This window comes from Tursiops truncatus, chromosome 4 (genome assembly GCF_011762595.2).
Source record: "Tursiops truncatus isolate mTurTru1 chromosome 4, mTurTru1.mat.Y, whole genome shotgun sequence".
Classification (NCBI taxonomy): domain Eukaryota; kingdom Metazoa; phylum Chordata; class Mammalia; order Artiodactyla; family Delphinidae; genus Tursiops; species Tursiops truncatus.
The window spans coordinates 96,467,454-96,488,704 of NC_047037.1; the positions used below are offsets into that span (position 1 = coordinate 96,467,454).

At 37.8% G+C, this 21,251-nt stretch overlaps 1 protein-coding gene across 3 annotated transcripts in view; it reads right to left on the reverse strand.

The window, feature by feature from the left end:
* The window catches only part of TBC1D23 (TBC1 domain family member 23), a 64,011-nt gene extending 42,966 nt beyond the window's left edge, over positions 1-21,045 (reverse strand). For 2 of the 3 annotated variants that reach the window (XM_019922662.3, XM_019922661.3), the window contains exon 1: positions 20,606-21,045. In XM_019922662.3, the coding sequence (XP_019778221.2) occupies positions 20,606-21,030 (425 nt within the window). In that variant the 5' untranslated portion in view covers positions 21,031-21,045. The remainder of the gene's footprint in view (positions 1-20,605) is intronic. The other variant, XM_073804335.1, reaches the window with a different exon arrangement.
* Positions 21,046-21,251: the final 206 nt, after the last annotated feature.

Here is a 21,251-nt window from a genome sequence, read left to right on the forward strand (position 1 = left end):
AGCCAGTCACAAAAAGACAAATGATGTACAATTCCACTTATATGAGCACCCAGAATACTCAAATTCATAGAGACAGAAAGCAGAATGGCGGTTGCTGGGGACTGGAGGCAGTGGGGGAATGAGGAGTTTGTGTTTAATGGGTATAGAGTTTCAGTTTTACAAGAGAAGAAGAGTTCTGGAGATTAGCTACACAACAATGGGAATATAGTTAACACTACTGAACTGTATACTTAAAAGGTTAAAATGATAAGTTTTATGTATCTATTCTACCATAATTTTAAAAATTCAACTATATTTAGTATACCAGAACAGTTCATGGGACTTCCCTGGTGGTCCAGTGGTAAAGAATCCGCCTTGCAACACAGGGGACGCGGGTTCAATCCCTGGTCAGGGAACTAAGATCTCACATGATGCAGGGCAACTAAGCCCACGCACCTCAACTACAGAGCCCACGCACCCTGGAGCCTGCGCGCCATGACCAGAGAGAGAAAACCTGCACTCCACAACTACAGAGAAGCCTGTGCACCACAACAAAAAGCCCACGCAGCGCAACTAAGACCTGATGCAGCCAAAAATAAAATAAATAAATCTTTAAAAAAAGTTCATGAATCCAGGCTTTAGATTCAGATCTGAGATCCAATATTGGCCCAACTCAATAGCCATGTAATATTAAGCAAGTAACATATATAGAAGCAGTGCCTATATTAGATCAGTTAACACTTAAACAAATTTCTGAACACAAAGCATTCAGTGCAATACTTGGCACATAATAATTCTTCAATAAATAGAAGCCACGAATACTATTACTGTTGTTATTATTACTGAACAATAGCTGACTTTTTTTTTTGACAAGCAAGTTCTATTTAATTCTCAAGGAACAGAAAATCCTTGTTCATAAAACTTCTTACAGAACAAAGAAAAAGGCCAAGCCATTAAGTTTAATTTTGAAAACAAAAAACAGGTAAAAAATATTGGCCAACTTGACTTATGACACTGAAAAACACAAAGAATTCAAATCTAGCAACGTATTAAAAAATAGTACATTGTGACTAAGTTGAATTAATCATAAAAGTGAAAGGAAGTTTCAGTGTTTAAAAAAAATCTTTCACTGTAATTTACCACATTAATGGCAAAGAATGAGAGATTGGGTGATCAATGATAAAGAAAAAGGATTTAATAAAGTTAAGTTTTTTCTTCTCCAGATGGAATCAACTCTTAGAAAACTTGAAATAGGGAATTTTTTAAGCTTTTTAAAGGCTTTCTCCTAAAAACCTATTGCAGATGTCATTTTTAATGGAAAAAACAAAACTTGAAATTCATTCCTGTTAAGATTGGCAACAAGACAAGAATGCCTGTGTTGCTTCTACTTACCAACGTTATTACCAGATACCTGACCAATGCAGTAAGACAAACAAATATAAGTAGACTAAATGAAATGAAATATATAATTATTATTTCTAAGTAAAATCATTTATATAGAAAACCAAAGAGAATCCAATAGCTGACTTTTAAATTGAAACTGACTTTTTGGGACTTCCCTGGTGGTGCGGTGGTTAAGAATCCGCTTGCCAATGCAGGGTACACAGGTTCAATCCCTGGTCCAGGAAGATCCTACATGCCGTGGAGAAACTAAGCCCGTGCGCCACAACTGCTGAGCCTGCGCTCTGGAGCCCGTGTGTCACAACTACTGAGCCCGCGTGCTTAGAGCCTGTGCTCCACAACGAGAGAAGCCACTGCAATGAGAAGCCTGCACACTGCAACTAGAGAAAGCCCGTGTGCAGCAACGAAGACCCAATGCAGCCAAAAACTTTAAAAAATAATAAATTTTTTTAAAAAGGCAGGACCAGCATTAGAAAACAAATAATTCGTTTAAAAAAACTGAAAAATAAAAATTGACTTTTTCTTATCGTAACAAAATCAAAGGGGATTTCCAATGTATTTTGACCTCCAGGAAAAAATGGGACAGGACTGGAACTCGGAGTCCCCAGAAAAGGCAACAGGATATATTCTGATCAGAAGGTGTGCAAAGCCAGAAACAGGCAGAAAAGGAAGTAAAGAACCAAATGGGAAGAGTGAGAAAGGATCTCAAATTAGCACAGACAAGAGGCAGGCACGGTGCAGGTCTTAGATCTGAAAGCAAGAACAACACTATAAAACTTTTAGAAAGAAAAACATAGGAGAAAATCTTTGTAACCTTGGTTACAAAGGAGTTCTTAGATATGTACCAAAAGGATGATCCATAAAAGGAAAAACTGATGAATTAGATTTCATTAAAATTAGAAACGTCTCTTGAAAAGAAAAACAAGGCAAGGACATGCCACAGAATGAGAGAAAAAAATGTAAAATTTCTGATAAAGGACTGTGTCCAAAAAATACACCAAATGCTTACAACTTAATGAAACGGAGCAGAACCTTATGGTCCTTGCCCCCATGTCCTCAGCCAGCCTTTTGTGTGTGGAAAAACTTCAGCCAAAGAATAAGTTTAATCAGAGAAGTGAGAAAATGCAGAAACAAAGGAAAACAGTCCAACAAACTAAATAATAATAGTTTAGTCACTAAGCATAGTCAAGGACCTTTAGTTCCTCTTTAATGGCTACAGATAGTATTCTGAGCCATATCCTGTGAGCTGTCTTATAGATACTAAAACCCCCACCAGGTGGAAGAAGTTAACTACTTGACGACCAGACTGCAGCCATGACATAAGCTGCCACAATTCTGAGAACTGTCCTCAAAGAAACGGGAACAAACCGACCCTGGAACTGAAGACTAATTGTACTTAAAACAAACAAGATGACGCTGATCAGACCACTACATGTCCAATTTCAAGGTGACTGTCAGAGCTGACTATGCGGTTTCTGCATGTAGTCCCCTCTTTTCACCTATAAAAGCTCTTGCCCACTGACTGTCAGTGGGTGGGAGTTGGCCTATGGGCAGGAGTCCACCCCCCACCCCCTTCTGCTGGCCCCCCAAATAAAACAAACCTTCCTTTCCACCATGCCTCTTTATTGGCTTCAGAGCAGGGAGCAGCCACACTCCCACTCTGAGTAACATTAATAGTAAGACAAAAGCCTGATTAACAAAAAATGGGCAAGTAATTTGAACAGACACTTCACAAAAGAAGACATATGAACGGCAAATAAGTACACGAAAAGCAGCTCAACATCATTAGTCATTAGGAAAGTAAAATAAAAATCAAACCCATAATGAGATAGCACTATATTCCCACCAGAAAAACTGAAAGACTAACAGCACCAAATGTTATTTATTGTAGGGCGAAACTGCAACTCTCATACACAGTTGGTGGGCATGAAAAATGGAACTGAACTTGGTATCCAGTTCAGCAGTTTCTTATAAAGTTAAACATAATTTTTTCCATTCAACCCAGCCATTCAACTTCTAGATATTTACCTAAGAAAAACAAAAGCGTATATTCACACAAGGACTTATATATGAATATTCATAGCAACTTTGTTTATAACAGCCTCCAAATGGAAAAATACATATGCCCATCACACTCATCATTGGAAAATCAAATTGTAGTATAAAATGGAATACTACTCTGAATTTCAAAGGCAAAAACTATATGTAACAACATGGATGAATCTCAAAAGCATTATGTTTTTAGTGAAAAAAGCTATAACAAAAGACTAGTATATACTGAATGGTTCCATTTAATTGAAATTTTACAGAAGGCTGAACTATAGGGATAGAAACAGATTTGTGGTTTCCAGGGCCGGGGGTAGGAAAAGGGACTGACTACGAAGCAGTACAGGGAACTTTTTGGGGTGATGGAAGTGCAGTGCTGGATACATGATTGTACACGCTGGGTAAAACTCATCAAACTGCACCCTTAAAATTGGTGCATTTTCTTGTATTTAAATTATATTACAAAAAAAGATAACTAAAAACATGTAAGGGACCTTAAGATTCTCACAAATATATTTCATCATTATAAAGTTAATGGTGTTATTATTAATAAAGAACTTGGGATAGCATGTTCCTATGGAATTTCAAAATAATTTAGGGATCACATAGTCAAATTATTTATTTATTTATTTATTTATTTATTTATTTATTTGCAGTATGCGGGCCTCTCACTGTTGTGGCCTCTCCCGTTGAGGAGCACAGGCTCTGGACGCGTAGGCTCAGCGGCCATGGCTCACGGGCCCAGCCGCTCCCGCGGCATGTGGGATCTTCCCGGACCGGGTCACGAACCTGTGTCCCCTGCATCGGCAGGCGGACTCTCAACCACTGTGCCACCAGGGAAGCCCCAAATAATTTATTTCTAAGTTTAAGTTAAACCAAGTAAATAAATGCATTAAAATACTGCCTCTCTTTAAAATGTGAAAATGCTTCTGAGGATAAATTTTCTGCTTTCTTTACTATCTTGGTGAGATTTTTGTTCAGTCATTTTCATATGGAACTGCGCTCCTTGTGACCAGTATTTATGAGTGAAGGAGTAAGGCTTGGAGGGAAGTATGTGGCTCTAAAATGGCTTTTTCTAATTCTGAACAGCTAACTGGTCTATATGGCACTTATATTTTCTATTATGGCCTTTTTTGGTAAAACTGTCAAACAAAAGTCAACACACTATCTTTATATTACTTTATTTTAATGATATTATCCCATTTTTAAAAGTCATTTTAGAGAATTTGGTCAATGTATAAAAAATATAAAAACCAACCACAAGTCGGGGCGGGGGATAAATTGGGAGGTTGGGATTAACATATACACACTACTATATATAAAATAGATAACTAAAAAGGACCTACTGTAAAGCACAGGGAACTCCACTCAATACTCTGTAATGGCCTATATGGGAAAATAATCTAAAAATGAGTGGATATATCCATATGCGTAACTGATTCACTTTGCTGTACACCTGAAACTAACAAAACATTGTAAATCGACCGTACTCCAATTAAAAGTAAAAAAAAAAAAAAAAACAGAAACAACCACAATTCTATTACCATAAGATTAACATTCCGTAAATAACTTTTCAGTTCTTCATATATATGTATGTAAGTGTATGTGTGTGTGTACAGAAACATATATACACATAAAAACTGTTATACTGAATATATGTATATTTTTAATAAGCGTATTTTTTAAAATATTTGTTTATTTATTTATCTATTATGGCTGCACCAGGTCTTAGTTGTGGCATGCAGGATCTTTAGTTGCGGCATGTGGACTTCTTAGTTGCAGCATGTGTGAGGGATCTAGTTCCCCGACCAGGGATCGAACCCGAGCCCCCTGCATTGGGAGTTTGGAATCTTACCCGCTGGACTATCAGGTAAGTCCTTATATTGAATATATAATTTTATGCTCTGCAGGATTCACTCATTTATATTTTTCAAAAATATCACACACATTTCTCTGAGTCATTCAATACTCTTAAAAAATAAGATTTTTAATGGCTGAGTAATTGATTTGGCTGTCCCCCTACTGTTTGGTATTTATGTACTTTCTAAATTTTCCTTGTGCTAATCTTTTCCCACTTATCCTTAGCACAAATCCCCTCAAGAATTATTCAATAATCAATATTCTTTAATGTTAAAAGTTAGGTAATGCAGGCATCAAATATTATTTAGAATTATGATAGTATCCATTTGAACAAAAAACAAAATCGTGAAAGGTGGGTACTTCAGAGAAATGAAATAGGAAGGAAACTTTCACTTCTCACATAGCATCAGTCAGTACAGCTTGAGTATACTTATAATACATATTATATTTGTATGTACTTTTTGAATAATTTAAATAACATTTATGGATTCCTTTTTAACATATATACCTTTCACCAAGCAATAATTAAGAATGAGTAAAGTGAGTCAGCTACAGGCATGTTCAAAGCAGTGCTTATTTTAACTATGAAAAACTACACACAATGTAAGTTGTCCTAAAATGAGGAATTGATTTAAATCAGCAGATGGAATACTAAGCAACAGTTTAAAATGCTAAAAAACAATTAATAAAATGGAAACTGTTTATGATATTAAGGACATGTATTAAGTTTTTAAGAAAAAATTTTAAAATTAACATCCAGGGAGGAACCAAGATGGTGGAGTAGAAGGTATAATGTTATAAGTCATAATTCTAGTTATTACTTTAAAATGTATATCTCAGAAATAACTAAAAAAATAAAATAAAATTAACATCCAAGCATACATGTTTAAAAGAAAAAGTACATTATCCCCACTCCCCACCCAGTCTTTCCCATACACATGGGGAAGGATATTTAAAAAGTTTATTTCTACTGGTTTACTTACAGGGGAATTTTAATTTATTTTGTTTTGTTTTGTTTTAGGGGGGATTATTATCTGTATCCTCGAAAATGCACAAATACTTGCAAGGAGAAAAAAGATGATAAAAATTCTCACCTCAAACATATATGTCCTTGCTTAAAGTATTAAGTATCTACTACTTAAGACTATTTCACATAATCAGTAAGAAGAAAACAATGTGGCATATGTAACATACATATATTAATTTATTTTAGTTCTCTCATACTGAATACTGAAAGTGTAAAAAAAAATAAACAAGTGCAACCCATACAGACAACAAACTTTTCTAAAAGTTTAAATATATGATAAACTTGGAAGGAAGTTAAAAGATGTAAAAATATTTGTTTCTATTTTTGAGCATGGAAGAAAATTAATTTTGGAGAAGGGATATCCTCCCCATGCTTCCTGTGTAAGGAGTTAAAAGTAGAGGGTGGAAGGGTGGCACAGATTTGCTATAAGAAGTTTCATGTGGCTTCACTTTATGTCCTCAGTATTAATTCCATGGCCTAAGACTTCAAGCACATTCTTAACACCCTGAACTTCACTCCTCTGTCTTCCTGCCACATTCAGAAAGCTGCAAACTCCTAACAATGGGATAATCTAACCAGTTCTACTTTCTTTGTTCCTATACTCTGCTCACTGAGGACTTCATGGGAAAAGAAATTAAGACAACTTCATGATGCTATCATATATTCACCACCATCTATTTCTTCTAGGCATCAATGTTACCTAAAAATCTTCTATTTACCACTTTCTTCAGACTCCCTACCCAGCCCACTTTACCTCAAGTGACATTACTTCTGACTCCAAAGAGAAAATATAGGACAGCAGGCTTCTCTTCCCTTTGATCTCAGCCACTCTCCAAAACCAAACATAAGTAACTTATTATCCCAGACATCATTTCCTTCTTCCCTATATGCACAGATGTCTAGGTATCCTTTCTCTAGTCCAAGACTGATAACTTCACCTGGGTCTTATCTCCCTCATCCCTCCCTCCCCCACCCCGCCCCACCCCAACTCCTCTAGAGCCATGTGCCACCATTATCCCTCTCTCTCCTATCTTCCACTTCTCTTTCTCCACTGGCTCTTTCCTCTGAGCCATATACTCAAGTATTGCTATTAGAAACAACATCGATAATGACAACCACAAAAACTCCTCCAAACTTTCCTTTCACGTAGGTAACCAAACTCTTGGTTGTTCCTTTCCCAGCAAAGCTTTCTGAAAGTATTCTTGACAACATATGTCACCACTTCTCCCTCATCTTCCACTCAACTCCTCCTCTTACGCCCCCAATCATTCCTCCTCCTCCTCTGACACCCACAACTCCAGAGGGACCACTCTCCCTATGCTCCTTCCTAATAATCAAACATTTACCTTAATTTGACCTTTCCAAAGCATCTGACGACTCTCCTTTCTCCAAAATAAAGATACACAGGGGCTTCCCTGGTGGCGCAGTGTTAAGAATCCGCCTGCCAATGCGGGGGACACGGGTTCAATCCCTGGTCCGGGAAGATCCCACATGCCGCGGAGCAACTAAGCCCATGCGCCACAACTACTAAGCCTGCGCTCTGGAGCCCACGAGCCACAACTACTGAGCCTGTGTGCCACAACTACTGAAGCTCTTGTGCCTAGAGCCCGTGTTCCACAACAAGAGAAGCCACTGCAATGAGAAGCCCGGGCACCGTAACGAAGAGTAGCCCCTGCTCGCTGCAACTAGAGAAAGCCCACGCGCAGCAACAAAAACCCAACACAGCCTAAGTGAATGAATGAATTAATAAATAAATAAATAAAAACTACTCATGTTTCTTTAAAAAAAAAAAGATACACAAATAGCCAATAAGTACATAAAAAGACACACATCATCATTAGCCATTAGGGAAACTCAAATCAAAACCACAATGAGAAAAAGGAAAACCCACAAAGGAGATGCCACTTCACACTCTCAAGGATGGCTAATACCAAAAAGTCATAATAGAAACTGGAACCTTCATACATTGCTGGTAGGAATGTAAAATGGTTCAGCTATTTTTTGAAATTGGTTTGACAGATCCTCAAAATGTTAAAGTTGCAATATGACACAGCAATTCTACTCCTAGGTATACATACACACGAGAGAATACAATACATACACCACACAAAAACTTGTACATAAACCACAATGAGATACTATACAACACATCCATTAGGATGGCTAGTATCAAAAAAAAAGGGGGGGAGGGGGCAAAAATATGGAGAAATTAGAATTCTTGTGCATCGCTAGCTAGTGGGAATGAAAAATGGTACAGCCAACTGTGGAAAAGTTTGGCAGTTCTTTAAAAAGTTGAACGCAGATTCACCATATTACCTTGCAATTCCACTTTAGGGTATATACCCAAAAGAACTGAAAGCAAGGATTCAAACAGGTATTTGTACATCCATGTTCACAGCAGTATTATTCACAACAGCCAAAAAAGTAGAAACAACCCAAATATTCATTGATGTATGAATGGATAAACAAAATGTGGTACATATATATATATACAATGGAATGTTAGCCTTAAAAAGGAAGGAAATTCTGACACATGCTACAACATGAATGAACTCTGAAGACAAATGCTAAGTGGGGAAAAAAAAGTCACAGAAGGGCAAACAGTGTATGATTCCACTTATATGAGTTACCTAAAATAGGTAAATTCATAAAGACAAAAAGTAGAATAGAGGCTGGAGGTAGGGGGCAATGGGGAGCTATTATTTATTAGGTAGAGAGTTTCTGTTTGGGATGATCAAAAATTCTGGAAATAGACAGTGGTGATGGTTGCACAACATTGTAAATGTATTTAATGTCACTTAATTGTACATGTTAAAATGGCAAATTTTATGTTATGTATGTCTTATCACATTAAAAAAGGCAACAACAAAAAACTTCTAAAGAATATTTATAACAGTACTATATTATTCATAATAGCCAAAAAAGTAGAAACAATCCAAATGTCCATCATCTGATGAATAAATAAAATGTGTATTCATACACTGGAACACTAAGCAATAGAAAGGAATGAAGCGTTGATAACATGCAACACGTGTGAACCTTGAAAATTATGCTCAGTGAAAGAAATCAGACACAAAGGCCACATATGTATGATTTTGTTCACATGAAATGTCCAAAACAGGCAAATGTATAGAGATAGAAAGTAGATCATTATGACCTGGGGTGACAGGGGAATAAGACGGATGCTAATGGGTATGGGGTTTCTTTGGGGGTAATGAAAACACTCTAAACTTAGATCATGGTGATGACTGCTTAACTCTGGGAATATACTAAAACCAGTGAACTGTACACTTTAAATGGATGTATTTTTATGATTCATAAATTACATCTCAAAAAAGTAACTTCATTAGAAATAGTTTACAGACTCTTTAATTTAGGGCTTTAAGAGGAAGCTTTTGTGTCAACCCTCATTTACTACTTCAATGAAGGGAGTGTATCACTATGAAGGGTCCAAGCCTCACCTTAGCGTTGTTAAGGGGGTAACAGCTTGCCTTGCCTCTTTAACTTCTCAAATTGATACTACTTGCTAAATACCGGTGTGGGAAAGGAACAGACTCCTAAACAGTTGCCATGGCAGCTCAACAGCAAAAGCATCAAAAATTAAGAATATAAAGGCTTAGAAACAATGTGTTACAGAGAAAATAATATAAAATTTAAAATCAGAAAACATGACATCAGATTCTATACAATTTTAACAGCCGTGTGACCTAAGATACAAACTCAGTTTCTTCACCTGTAAAACAGGGATAGTATCAGATACCATCCAATCAAAAGAGGTGGAGAGTATTTATACAACACATGAATTATCTCCTGTTCTACTAGACTATCACTCCCACTCCTCTTTCATTCCATCTTAATGACTACACCTTGCCTGAATCTGTCCTTTCCAACTTTCTTTTTCAGGACCGTCTCCATACAAGACTCCACAGGCATTGAAGATTCACTGTTTCCCCAAAAAGAAGTGTGTCAGACAGTGAGTTGCTGTTCACATGAACCACTGCTGGGTACATGTGACACAAATCCTGAGGCACAAATGAGACAACAGTAAAATGTGGAAAAAACTAAAATTAGAAGACAAGCGAAAACATGCATGTAGGAATACTAAGTAACTCTTCATTTAGTCAAGATTAAATCTTTAAAGGCAAAGTAAGCACTCAATAAGTTTTTTTTAATAGAAAGCATACATATGAAATAATGAAGTAGCCCTAGAATTAAGCAATTAGCAATCATTCCCAGCAACTTATTAGATGGCCTGTATGACTTCCCAAAGCCTATTCAACTTCAAAATAGACTCTTGTCACCCAAAAGCATACTGAGATAAATTGCTAAAACACTTAGGACAGAATGTTTTCTGGGTTGGAAACAAATCGTTTTAATTCATCAAGCTTCTCAGTCTACCAAGTAAGCTAAGTCAACTTCACTAGTTTTCAAAATTCTTTAAAATCCAATCCTTTCCTGTAATTATTTAAAAAATCAAAGATTATAGTAGTTCAAAAAGACCACTTAGGGGCTTCCCTGGTGGCGCAGTGGTTGAGAGTCCGCCTGCCGATGCAGGGAATGCGGGTTCATGCCCCGGTCCGGGAAGATCCCACATGCCGCGGAGTGGCTGGGCCCGTGAGCCATGGCCGCTGAGCCTGCGCGTCCGGAGCCTGTGCTCCGCAACGGGAGAGGCCACAACACTGAGGGGCCCGCGTACCGAAAAAAAAAAAAAAAAAAAAGACCACTTAGGACCTAGAAATATACATAATCACCTAAGCTTAAATGCAGAGTACAGAGAAACTAGAGAAAACCCAAATTACCAATTTTTTAAAAAATTAATTTTGTGTCTTAAAATGGTCACGATCTAAGATACATTATTATGTGATTACAAGAAAAATACAAAAACCGCATTACAGGGGAAATCAATAAAAGCCCAACACCTGCTGTGTAAACATCTTAAATGTGTTATTTCTACTGCAAAGGATATTGTTCAAACCTCTGACTGCTAGCAGTAGTAGAGTCATCCCTCCGTATCGGTTGGAGATTGATTCCAGGACCCGCTGCAGATACCAAAAACCCAAAGATGCTCAAATCCCTTATATAAAACGCCATAGTACAGTCGGCCTTCTGTATTCCCGGGTTCCAAAACTACAGGTTCTACACTCCTGTATATGGAACTCAAGGATACAGAGGGGTTACTGTATTAAACAGAGCCAAGAGAGAAAATGGACTCAGAACTCTTCACTGAAAGTATTCCTAGCATTCAAATATATAAAGAACAATATAGTCTATGATTATTCTCCTTTCCCCCAATATTTCCACATTTGCTTATTCAAAAGGTCCTACATGTGACCTCCCTTTCAAAAAGTCATCTCTCTCTTTCCCTTTATGGTTCAACGCCCTGCAAACTGTAGTCTCCACTCGCCCCCACGTTGTCTCTTCTCATTCACTCAAACCCTCCATTGCTCTAATAAAACTGCTCCAAGGAGTCATTAGTCATCGTTCCTGGTCCTCATCTTCTTCACATACTCTGCAAAGTTAGACTCTCTCATTAAAACACTCTGCCTTCAGTTTGCAGTACTTCTCCTGTAACTCTCTCTAACCCATGCTCTGAATTCTTTCCTCCCTAACAAAAGTATTCTTTTTTCAAATCTTCAATAAATATGTATTGAAGCACCTACTACATGCTAGCCACTGTGTGAGGCACTGAAGATCTAGCAGTAAACAAAGCCGGTGCTCTCATGTAGCTTACAGTCTAGCTGGCTCCTCCAAGGTTTTAGCCCAGGTCCTATTATCTAATCCCATTGAACAGAGACAGGAGCGGCTCTTTTTGAGCTGTAGTTCATTCCAATTTGTTTAGAATGTAAACTGCTGATGAGCACAGAGTAAACAATGACAGGCCAGCTTGCTCATGTATACACATTATACCCAGGCACAAGCTTCTGATCAATTATTTAAAATTCAAAAATAGCCAGCTAACTAGTCCTGAGCACCAGCAAATTGTGTAACAGTGACAAGTTGCACATATTGAGTTGTGGTTTCATGACTTAATTTGTGCCATCAGACTTCTGGTTATTTCTTAATGCCCAGGTCATGAGACATCAGCACCAAAGCTTTGTCTGAACTTATTTTGCTACTATTGTTAGCACACTTGTTACAAATTACTACCAAACCAAAACTCCTTACTTTGTTCCTGAATATTTTGTGTGACATTTGTTCGAAATGGAAATACCAGAACTTTGTTACAGATTTGCTTGTACAGTACATATGGATGGAGTTGACCATAATATGTATTATGCAACTTATTTTAAAATACCAATCTCAAATTTTCAAAGCATTCTAACAGCAAATAGTATTATGGCACATTTGGAAATGACCATGACACCTTACAGTCCATGAGAGCACAATTTGTTAACTGCAAAATCTTGAAGTTATCTGGATTCTTGTCAGACACACTGTTACAGTATTTTAACAAAATGTATATTTGAATGCCAAGGGGAAAAACACCCCATCCACCAGCTTGAAAAAAAAAAAATAGTGAAACTATGTATCAGGATCAGATCCACAAAAGCAGCTTTGGGAGATTCCCCTATCAAATACTGTAATCCTCTGCAGAATTTGTGTTTAACTAGGATCTTGGCCAAGTAAAGAAGGTGCTAAATCTAGTCCTCTTGGCTTGAGATGACAAACAAACATGATAGCTACAATATTTCAGCACTGTGCAATAGGCAAAGGAGACAGTGATCACAGACTGCTCTGTAAACTACTAAAATTAACTACAGTACAAATGGACCAGATGCTTTAAATTTTCATAAACTTATTTTTTATCCATAATCCACATAGATCAAATTGCACCAATGGTATACCTTCTTCTGCTAAGAAAAAACTCAGGAATTTTTGTGTAAGCATTTAAAAAAACAGCTGCTTATAACTTTACCATATGTGTAATGTTGCAATGCATTTTCTGTAAGACTTGGCTTACAAAATGGAAGAACATCTCTCTACTAATGAGTAGTTAACTTTAGAGAGTGTTCTAAATCCTCTTCCTCTTCCATGCTTCCTCAAAATAAAAAGTCCCCAACACACTGTTCTTTTCTATACATATAAGGTGACTTTCTAGCACGTTTAAGGCAAAAAGAAATGCATCAGCATCTTTCCCCTCACCCCCCAACCAAAGCACTAGTTTATCTGGAAACTGAAAATAGTGTATACCTTTTGCCTCAAAGAAAGAATGGGATGAAAACAGCACAAGTCAACACAAAACAGCAAATTACCTGTTTCTATTACAAATTTCCACTTTACTCAAAATGTAATGAGAAAAGAAATACCCCCAATATTCCTTTTCTTGAAACCATCATTTTGGAAGATAAAGGAACAATTACTGCAAATGAGGTGACAATATTTGCAACATTTGGGCAATTCTTTCCAAAGGTACTTTACCAATGGAGATCATAGTTTGGCAAAGAAATACATAACGGATTTATTTTTTAAACCTGAATTCCAACATTAGTGAGAACTTATTCAATAAAAAAGGCTCTCATTTATTTTCATGTCAGTGGTTAAATCTAAATGGAATCTACTAAATAAGCTCAAGAATGTTTGGTATTCAACTGCACACCCATATGAGATGAATACATCCTTCTATGCGTCAATTTTATACTTCAAAACAGAGACCAGAAACTCTGTAGAGGGACAATAACCACAAGGAAGCGATTTTAAAAGCAAGTTTCTTATTTCTCCTACATCACTGAATAAAAACAATGAAAAAATTACTGAGGTGAGAGTTATTAAAACTGTGTAATTGTTTACATGTTCTAATTAAATACCACTACTGTGCTCTCACAAACTAAATAAGTAAATCAAAAATTGTAATTTTACTTCCATAAATGATACATATAATTGTATTACTTATATATTTACATATATTTAATATATAACTTATTACATAAATACATTTAAATATATAACATATTATATATATAATCTAGATGATATTTTTAACCATAATAGCTTTTTAAAATTTATTTATTTATTTATTTTTGGCTGGGTTGGGTCTTCGTTGCTGCGCGCGGGCTTTCTCTAGTTGCAGCAAGTGGGGGCTACTCTTCGTTGCGGTGCATGGGCTTCTCCTTGTAGTGGCCCCTCTTGTTGCAGAGCACAGGCTCTAGGGCACGCAGGCTCTAGAGCACAGGCTCAGTAGTTGTGGCGCACAGGCTTAGCTGCCCTGCGGCATGTGGGATCATCCCGGACCAGGGCTCGAACCCATGTCCCCTGCATTGGCAGGCGGATTCTTAACCACTGCTCCACCAGGGAAGTCCCTGTAACCATAATATCTTAAGATAAAAAACTAATCTATTTATGTGATTTTTGGCAAGAGATATGAGGACACATTATGAAAACCATAGAGATATAAAGTTATAGTATATAATGCTCTGTATCATATCCCACCATATCACTCATGAATTGTCCCTTCCTGTGGATGCAAGAAAAATAATGTGTTTCACAGCTTATGCATATCCTTAGAGCCTTGTAAAGTGCCACAGAAAATACACACCATATGTTCAACAAAGCACAACTTTGCATATTGTATGTTTCAAAACACATGGTTGATTGGGTATAGGATTAGCATATTTTTAACTGGGTTCTCTCTAGCTGTCTGTTAAAGTATTTGTGAACTATACACTGTACACACAATCAACTTTAGAAAGAGCACAGGGCTTAAAGAGCCATGAGTTTAAGTTCCAGATTTTCCACTCACTGGGTCTATTGTCTAACCTCCCTATGCCTGTTCTCTCATCTCTAACAAGGAAAGGACAATAATTCATAATTTCCCTTCTGCATAGAATTGTTCTAAGAGCCAAAATGAGATAGTATACAAAAGATAAAGCTCTACGTAAACATAGTATTTTCTTATATCTTCTTAGTGAAATTATTAAATACCACCATAGCAACTAGCTTTATGTAACAACTGCTTTAAAGTAATGAAAGCACATGCTACAGGGTTCTCACCCAACTACGAAATGCTATGTCTGCTTAGGGATAAGAAAAACCTCCTTTAACCTTGGAGAAGAAGGAAGATGTGAAACAAATTATTTAATTAGTCATCATTTTCTCGACTCAGGTCAAAAGGTAAGACAGACTCTTAAAAACAAATATACATTAAATTTCAGGAAATAGGTTTTTTTTTTAATTGGCTCTTACGGCTCTTGCATTTCCACAAACAACAATTTGCTCTTATGAACCTAACATATGGGACTGATTTGTTTTCCATGTGTAATTCTCAATATCTAAATAAGTCACTTCAAGCATTGTCCCTTTTCAAGCTGTATAATCCTATACTACTCTGCTAAAGCATGTAATTTCCAACAACACAAGTACTTAAGTATCTTCAGAAGATATCTTCATGTATCTATTCCTAGGGCTAAAATGATGAAAAACTGCAGTGCCCAAGAATGTCAGAACAATGCACAGTTCTGGTTTTAAATGTTTCAAATTTTTTCTACAACACTACATAGCAGCTTGAATATAACCAGTATTTAGTTAATGTTTACTGAATGAATTAGGAATGCTTTGCCTCTATTTTGCTTTTTGATACATGGGGCGGGGCAGGGGGGCACTGTCTTTGGTTTATACCAAGTAGAATCCACATTTCACCATAAGCAGCAGAAAAGATTTGCTAAGCATACTTTATCAATTCTGTTCAGAAGACACCTACTCATGAGTTGGCTGTGTATCGCAGTACACTTAACTCGTGCTCCAGAATTACGTGAAGTGCCTCACTATACTCAGATAGGGAATGCACCTGTATTCTCAGCAGTGAGTACAAATAAATAGAAATAAATTAATTGAATACATTTCTTTAGCGTGCAAAAACCAATTACTAACTCTTACCTGTGGATATTAAAACATCCACAGGAACAAAATCCTAAAAGTGTGAATTATTATTTAGGAATTACCTCTAAAAACAGTAAAATCTGAATTACAATAATAACATTAATGTAAATACTATAAACAAAATAAGTCTTAATGTCTAATTTTTGTCTACCCTCTACTTACAGTTTACAAAATCTAACAGTTGTCACTTAAAAACTCCTAATTCCAGCCAGTAAGGTTCATTTTCTCTTCATTTTTTGTAAGGTAATATCTAGTCTTGCTATAACTACAAGCTACCAATATTCTTCTTAAGCAATGGGTTACATTCTCTTTCATATTAAATGTATTTCTTTATTGATTTTATCATGTCTGAAATTGCAATCACCTGCTCCCTAAGTGACCCTTTAAATCTCTATTTCAATGCTTATGAAATGGAAAGCACTGAGAGTACTATTCACAAAGTGCACAAAACTTTGAAAAAGACCCCATTATTCTCAAAACAATTCCTATTCGCATTTCAAATTACAACAATAGAAGCTTCTTTATGGAACTGATATTTCTACAATTTTAATAGAAGTTTAGCAACAATTTAAGAAAAGTGGTACAAAAAATTTTAACTAAGCAAACTCAGAATACCAACAGTTGTTGTACAATCAATCTGTACACCAAAGAGAAAATTTTTTTTAATCATGACTTTAGATCTTAAGGAGTTATTTCAGAAAGAAAGCCTCAGAAAATGAAAGCCTCAATTTCAAAGCTGGTTTCTTCAATACCAAGAAGAATAATGACCAATCTTTAGACTGTAATAATTTAACATTTCTTTTATTTTCAAACCTGTAGCTTATACTAACTTTTTAATTAAACTTAAATCATTTCAAACTGTAAACATTTTTACAAGGATTTCTCCATGCCCTCTGAGCTTATATGGCTGCAATTTCAGAAAGTTTGAGAGCTGACACAGTTTCTGATAACCCTGGTTTTCCATAAAAAATGAGCATTACACCAGCAGACAATTACACAGCTCACAAAAACAATGGAGTCAGAAAATTTATATGAATTGACAGCTTGGTATATTACTGCACATGATTTCACAAAAGTCTGTATTCATTCATACACACATTCAGACAATAAACATTTACTGAGCCACCTGCCATCAGCACTGCCCATGAGAAGTTCGCTAGCTAAAGAGCAATGATAAATCATGTAGTCAGATAAATTATAGTATAATTATGTAATATATATAGTATAATGTATTAGGTGATACACTATAACATACAGAGAGATAACATACATACAGATATTCCTCTGACCAACTCATTCGGAGATACACATTATCTAGAACCTTGATAACCAGAGTATGGTTCATGAACCAGAAATGCCATCACCCAGTAGCTGGTCAGTCAGAAATATGGAATCTTGGGTCCCAAGCAAATCTACTGAATCAGAATCTGCATTTTAACACGCTCTCCAGGTAACCCCAATGCAAATTTAAGTTTTGAGAAACACTGATCTAGAACATAATTGAAAAACTGTAAATAAGTAAAAGTGACATCTTGTACTTTTAAGCTCTTCAGGCCCCATCCTGAGCCTTTTTACAAATGAATAGATAATTTAACAAGTTCAGTTACTTACCTTCACAGATCAGGAACAAACTGGGAGATACCACTGACAACAAAGAAAGAAAACAGGAAAAACTAATAAAAAGCAATCTCAAAAAGGGATGGCTATAGGGGACCATTTAAACAGCAACAATCTACCCTTCCTGCCTAAATAGGCCCGAAAGGTGTCAGTGTGTTACAGAAATATAACAGTTATTGATGTTCTTAAATGTGTCTCCTCTAACTAGTCCACAAATTCCTTCAGGACAGGGACCTAGTTTTATTTATTTATTTATTTATTTATTTATTTATTTATTTATTTATGCGGCACGCGGGCCTCTCGCCACTGTGGCCCCTCCCACCTCGGAGCACAGGCTCCGGACGCTTAGGCCCAGTGGCCATGGCTCACGGGCCCAGCCGCTCCGCGGCATGTGGGATCTTCCCGGACCAGGGCAGGAACCCGTGTCCCCTGCATCGACAGGAGGACTCTCAACCACTGCGCCACCAGGGAAGCCCTAGTTTTATTTTTATACACTTACATTTGTAAACTGAATGACCTTAAATCATTAAGATGAGTTTGGTTAGGCAATGAGATATATAATATATTTCACAAAAATTTCTATCTAAAAAAATTACAATAAAAATGTCACAGCATTTTTTTTTAAAAAAGAATAAAGCCTCTCCATTCTATAACAACCCAATTAACAAGCACTCTGAGAACAGAGGCTTCACTGAACTTGTGGCTCCAAATCCGAATCTTTTCTGACTCTATTCAAACTCACTTCTAGGGGACCAGTGCGTGGAGGGAGTAGAGAAAAAGATTAGAAGAGAATGGAGGGAGAATAAAAATCAGAGAACACTCAGGGTTCCTCCACTCGTGAAAATAAAAAGAGAAAAATGGGAAGCCTCACCAAAGATACAGAAATGCCAGAGAGAATACTACCTCTAGCAACCATTCACTCCATGGTCCTTGCCCCTGTGAATCAGACACCTGCTCACAATCCTCCTAACCTAAGAACTTAAAGACACCTTAGCTCTAGAAACACTTCCCCTTGTGGCCTTCAATCAGCTATTACAGCCAGTTTATAATACAACAAATTCACTCTTCCAAAACAGCAAATTTCATGATGTTCTAGTCCTTACGCTCCAGACAAATCATTAGTTTTCTTGCCTATGTCCTTGCTCATGCTATTACTTCATAGAGAACTTTCTGCTCTGTTAATCTGACCCTACATGTTAGCCACCAGCCATGTGTGGCTATTTAACATTTGAAATGTGGCTAAACCAGACAGAGATGTATGATAAATGTAAAATACACATCGAATTTTAAGACTTGGTACAAAAAGGATGTAACAGTATTGTTTTTTTAAACAATGATTACATGTTGAAATAATATTTTGGATATATTCAATTAAATAAAATAGATAATTAAAATTAATTTCACCTGTTTCTTTTTAATGTGGCTACTAGAAAATTTAAATTACATGTGTGGTACACGTTACACTTCTATTGGACAGTGCTGGTCTAGATCCTACTCATTCTTCAAGGCCTAATTCAAACACTTCCAGCCATGTAAAGCTTTCCCCAATGACTCCAAGTGGACATGGTTTCTGTCTCCCTGAACTTTCATATCACTTTTCTTCACACTCCCAAAGAACCAGAGGAATTTTACCTTCTTACTGAGTGTTCCTATTACAGCTCCCCAACACCAAGATAAGCAAATCGAGAAAAGAAACTACATCTAGGTCACATAAATTTTCATCCTACACCTTGGAGAGTGCATGTACTAAGGTGATGCGAGATGTCTGCTAATTGAGACTTGAACTTCTCAATTACTGTATTATCTATCCCTTTCACCGATTTCCATTTCTTCCTGAGGAATTAAACTCCATGTCTACAAATGTCCTGGATTATAATTAGAGTGCCAGTGAGCTGTACATATATGATGAACAAGCAGATCTAAAACTAATACCGGCAGTCAATACACTTACATCAATTGTAAAAATTCTACAAGCCTCTAAAGGTTCCACTTTTTTTTTTTACATTGCTGTCCCTAAAAGTGTATTGTGAAGATCAATTAATTCAAAAGTAGGAGACTTTCCCAGAGATTAACGACACTGCGTGACTAAAGTCTACCAAAAATTGTCCGACATCCTCCTACAACCCTGAGAATAGATCAGGTAAGCATACAAAGGCTTGAGTAAAGCAAGAACAGTGTCTTATATCGCAACCAAATCTCTGAAATCGAGCTGTGAGGAAAGTGGTAGGAAGGGAAAAGACGACTTGTGTGCAAGAAACGAAGGGTGTTAACTATTGGAACGCGAAACGAGAAATAAAACCTAGCACAAAAAATGTCTGAATTATGTGGGAGGGATCCTCCCTGGGTGTATCTCTCAACCTCTGAACCCTCAGGCAAAGGTCGCGGTAGTCATTTCAAGGGTCTTTTCTTCAAATGGTATTCCAGTGCCTGAGATCTGCATCCGCGAATCTTCCTTCCTCACCAGCCTATTCTGACTCCCCGGGCCAGGAATTCCGGCCAAACCCAACCCTGAAGCCACCCTTCTCCAGCACAGTTTGGAAACCGGCGGATGAACCACGAGGGCCGAACTGAGACCCAGCAGCTGGACGACACCCCTCTCCCATCGAGTCCGGGCTTAGCCCCTTGGGCAGGACTGGGCTGGCAGAGGAGAGCCAGTAGGCAGAGGGGGCGGGGCAGGGCGTCGGACTTCGAGGACGGGTCTTCCCGTTCCATGCCGGCGCCTGCCGGTGCCGCAGGGACCCGCAAGGTGGTGACAAGGCAGAATAGAAAAGCAGTGCAAAGCAGCCCGGGGCTTTCACTCACCAGCCGTCGCCCCCCGACGTTGGCAGTGGCAGGACCTCTTCTCCTTCCGCCATTGCTGTTGACGTCCACGTCACTTTGCCGAAAAGTGGACCTGGCGCCGAGGCCAACTCAGACCCAACGTCGTAAAAGGTCCTCGGAAGTCTGGGACTGAGCTTCTGGAGAGGGAAAGGAAGAGGAAAGAGGCGACAACGCGAAGAACGCAACGTCACGACGTCCCGAGGGCGAAAGGTAACTTGGAGGAGGAGACGTGGAGAGCCGCTACCCCATCCAAAGACTACATGTCCCAGGATGCCGCGGGGACCGGGCCGGGCGCAGTGGGCGGGGCTTGGCGAGGGCGTGCGTCCCAGTAGGAGGCCCTTGAGAGGGTCGCTTCTTGGCGTCCAGTTAGCGGCTTCTTTGCGTCTTGGCGTCCTGTTTAAAGTCATGTTTGATTGTCTTAAATAGTGGAGAGGCGAGGGGAGGGGGGAATCCTACAGGGAGGGTGCCGATAGGAGCATAGCCACATTTGGGCCATTTCCTCGTGCAACAGCTGTGTTTGAGAAAAGAGTGGGATGTAAGGAAAAGGCACGCTCACCCCTGTTTGTGGGGCGCGGTCAGAAGTACAAATGGAGGCCACGTACTTTATGTTTGAATACCTTAAAAGTTT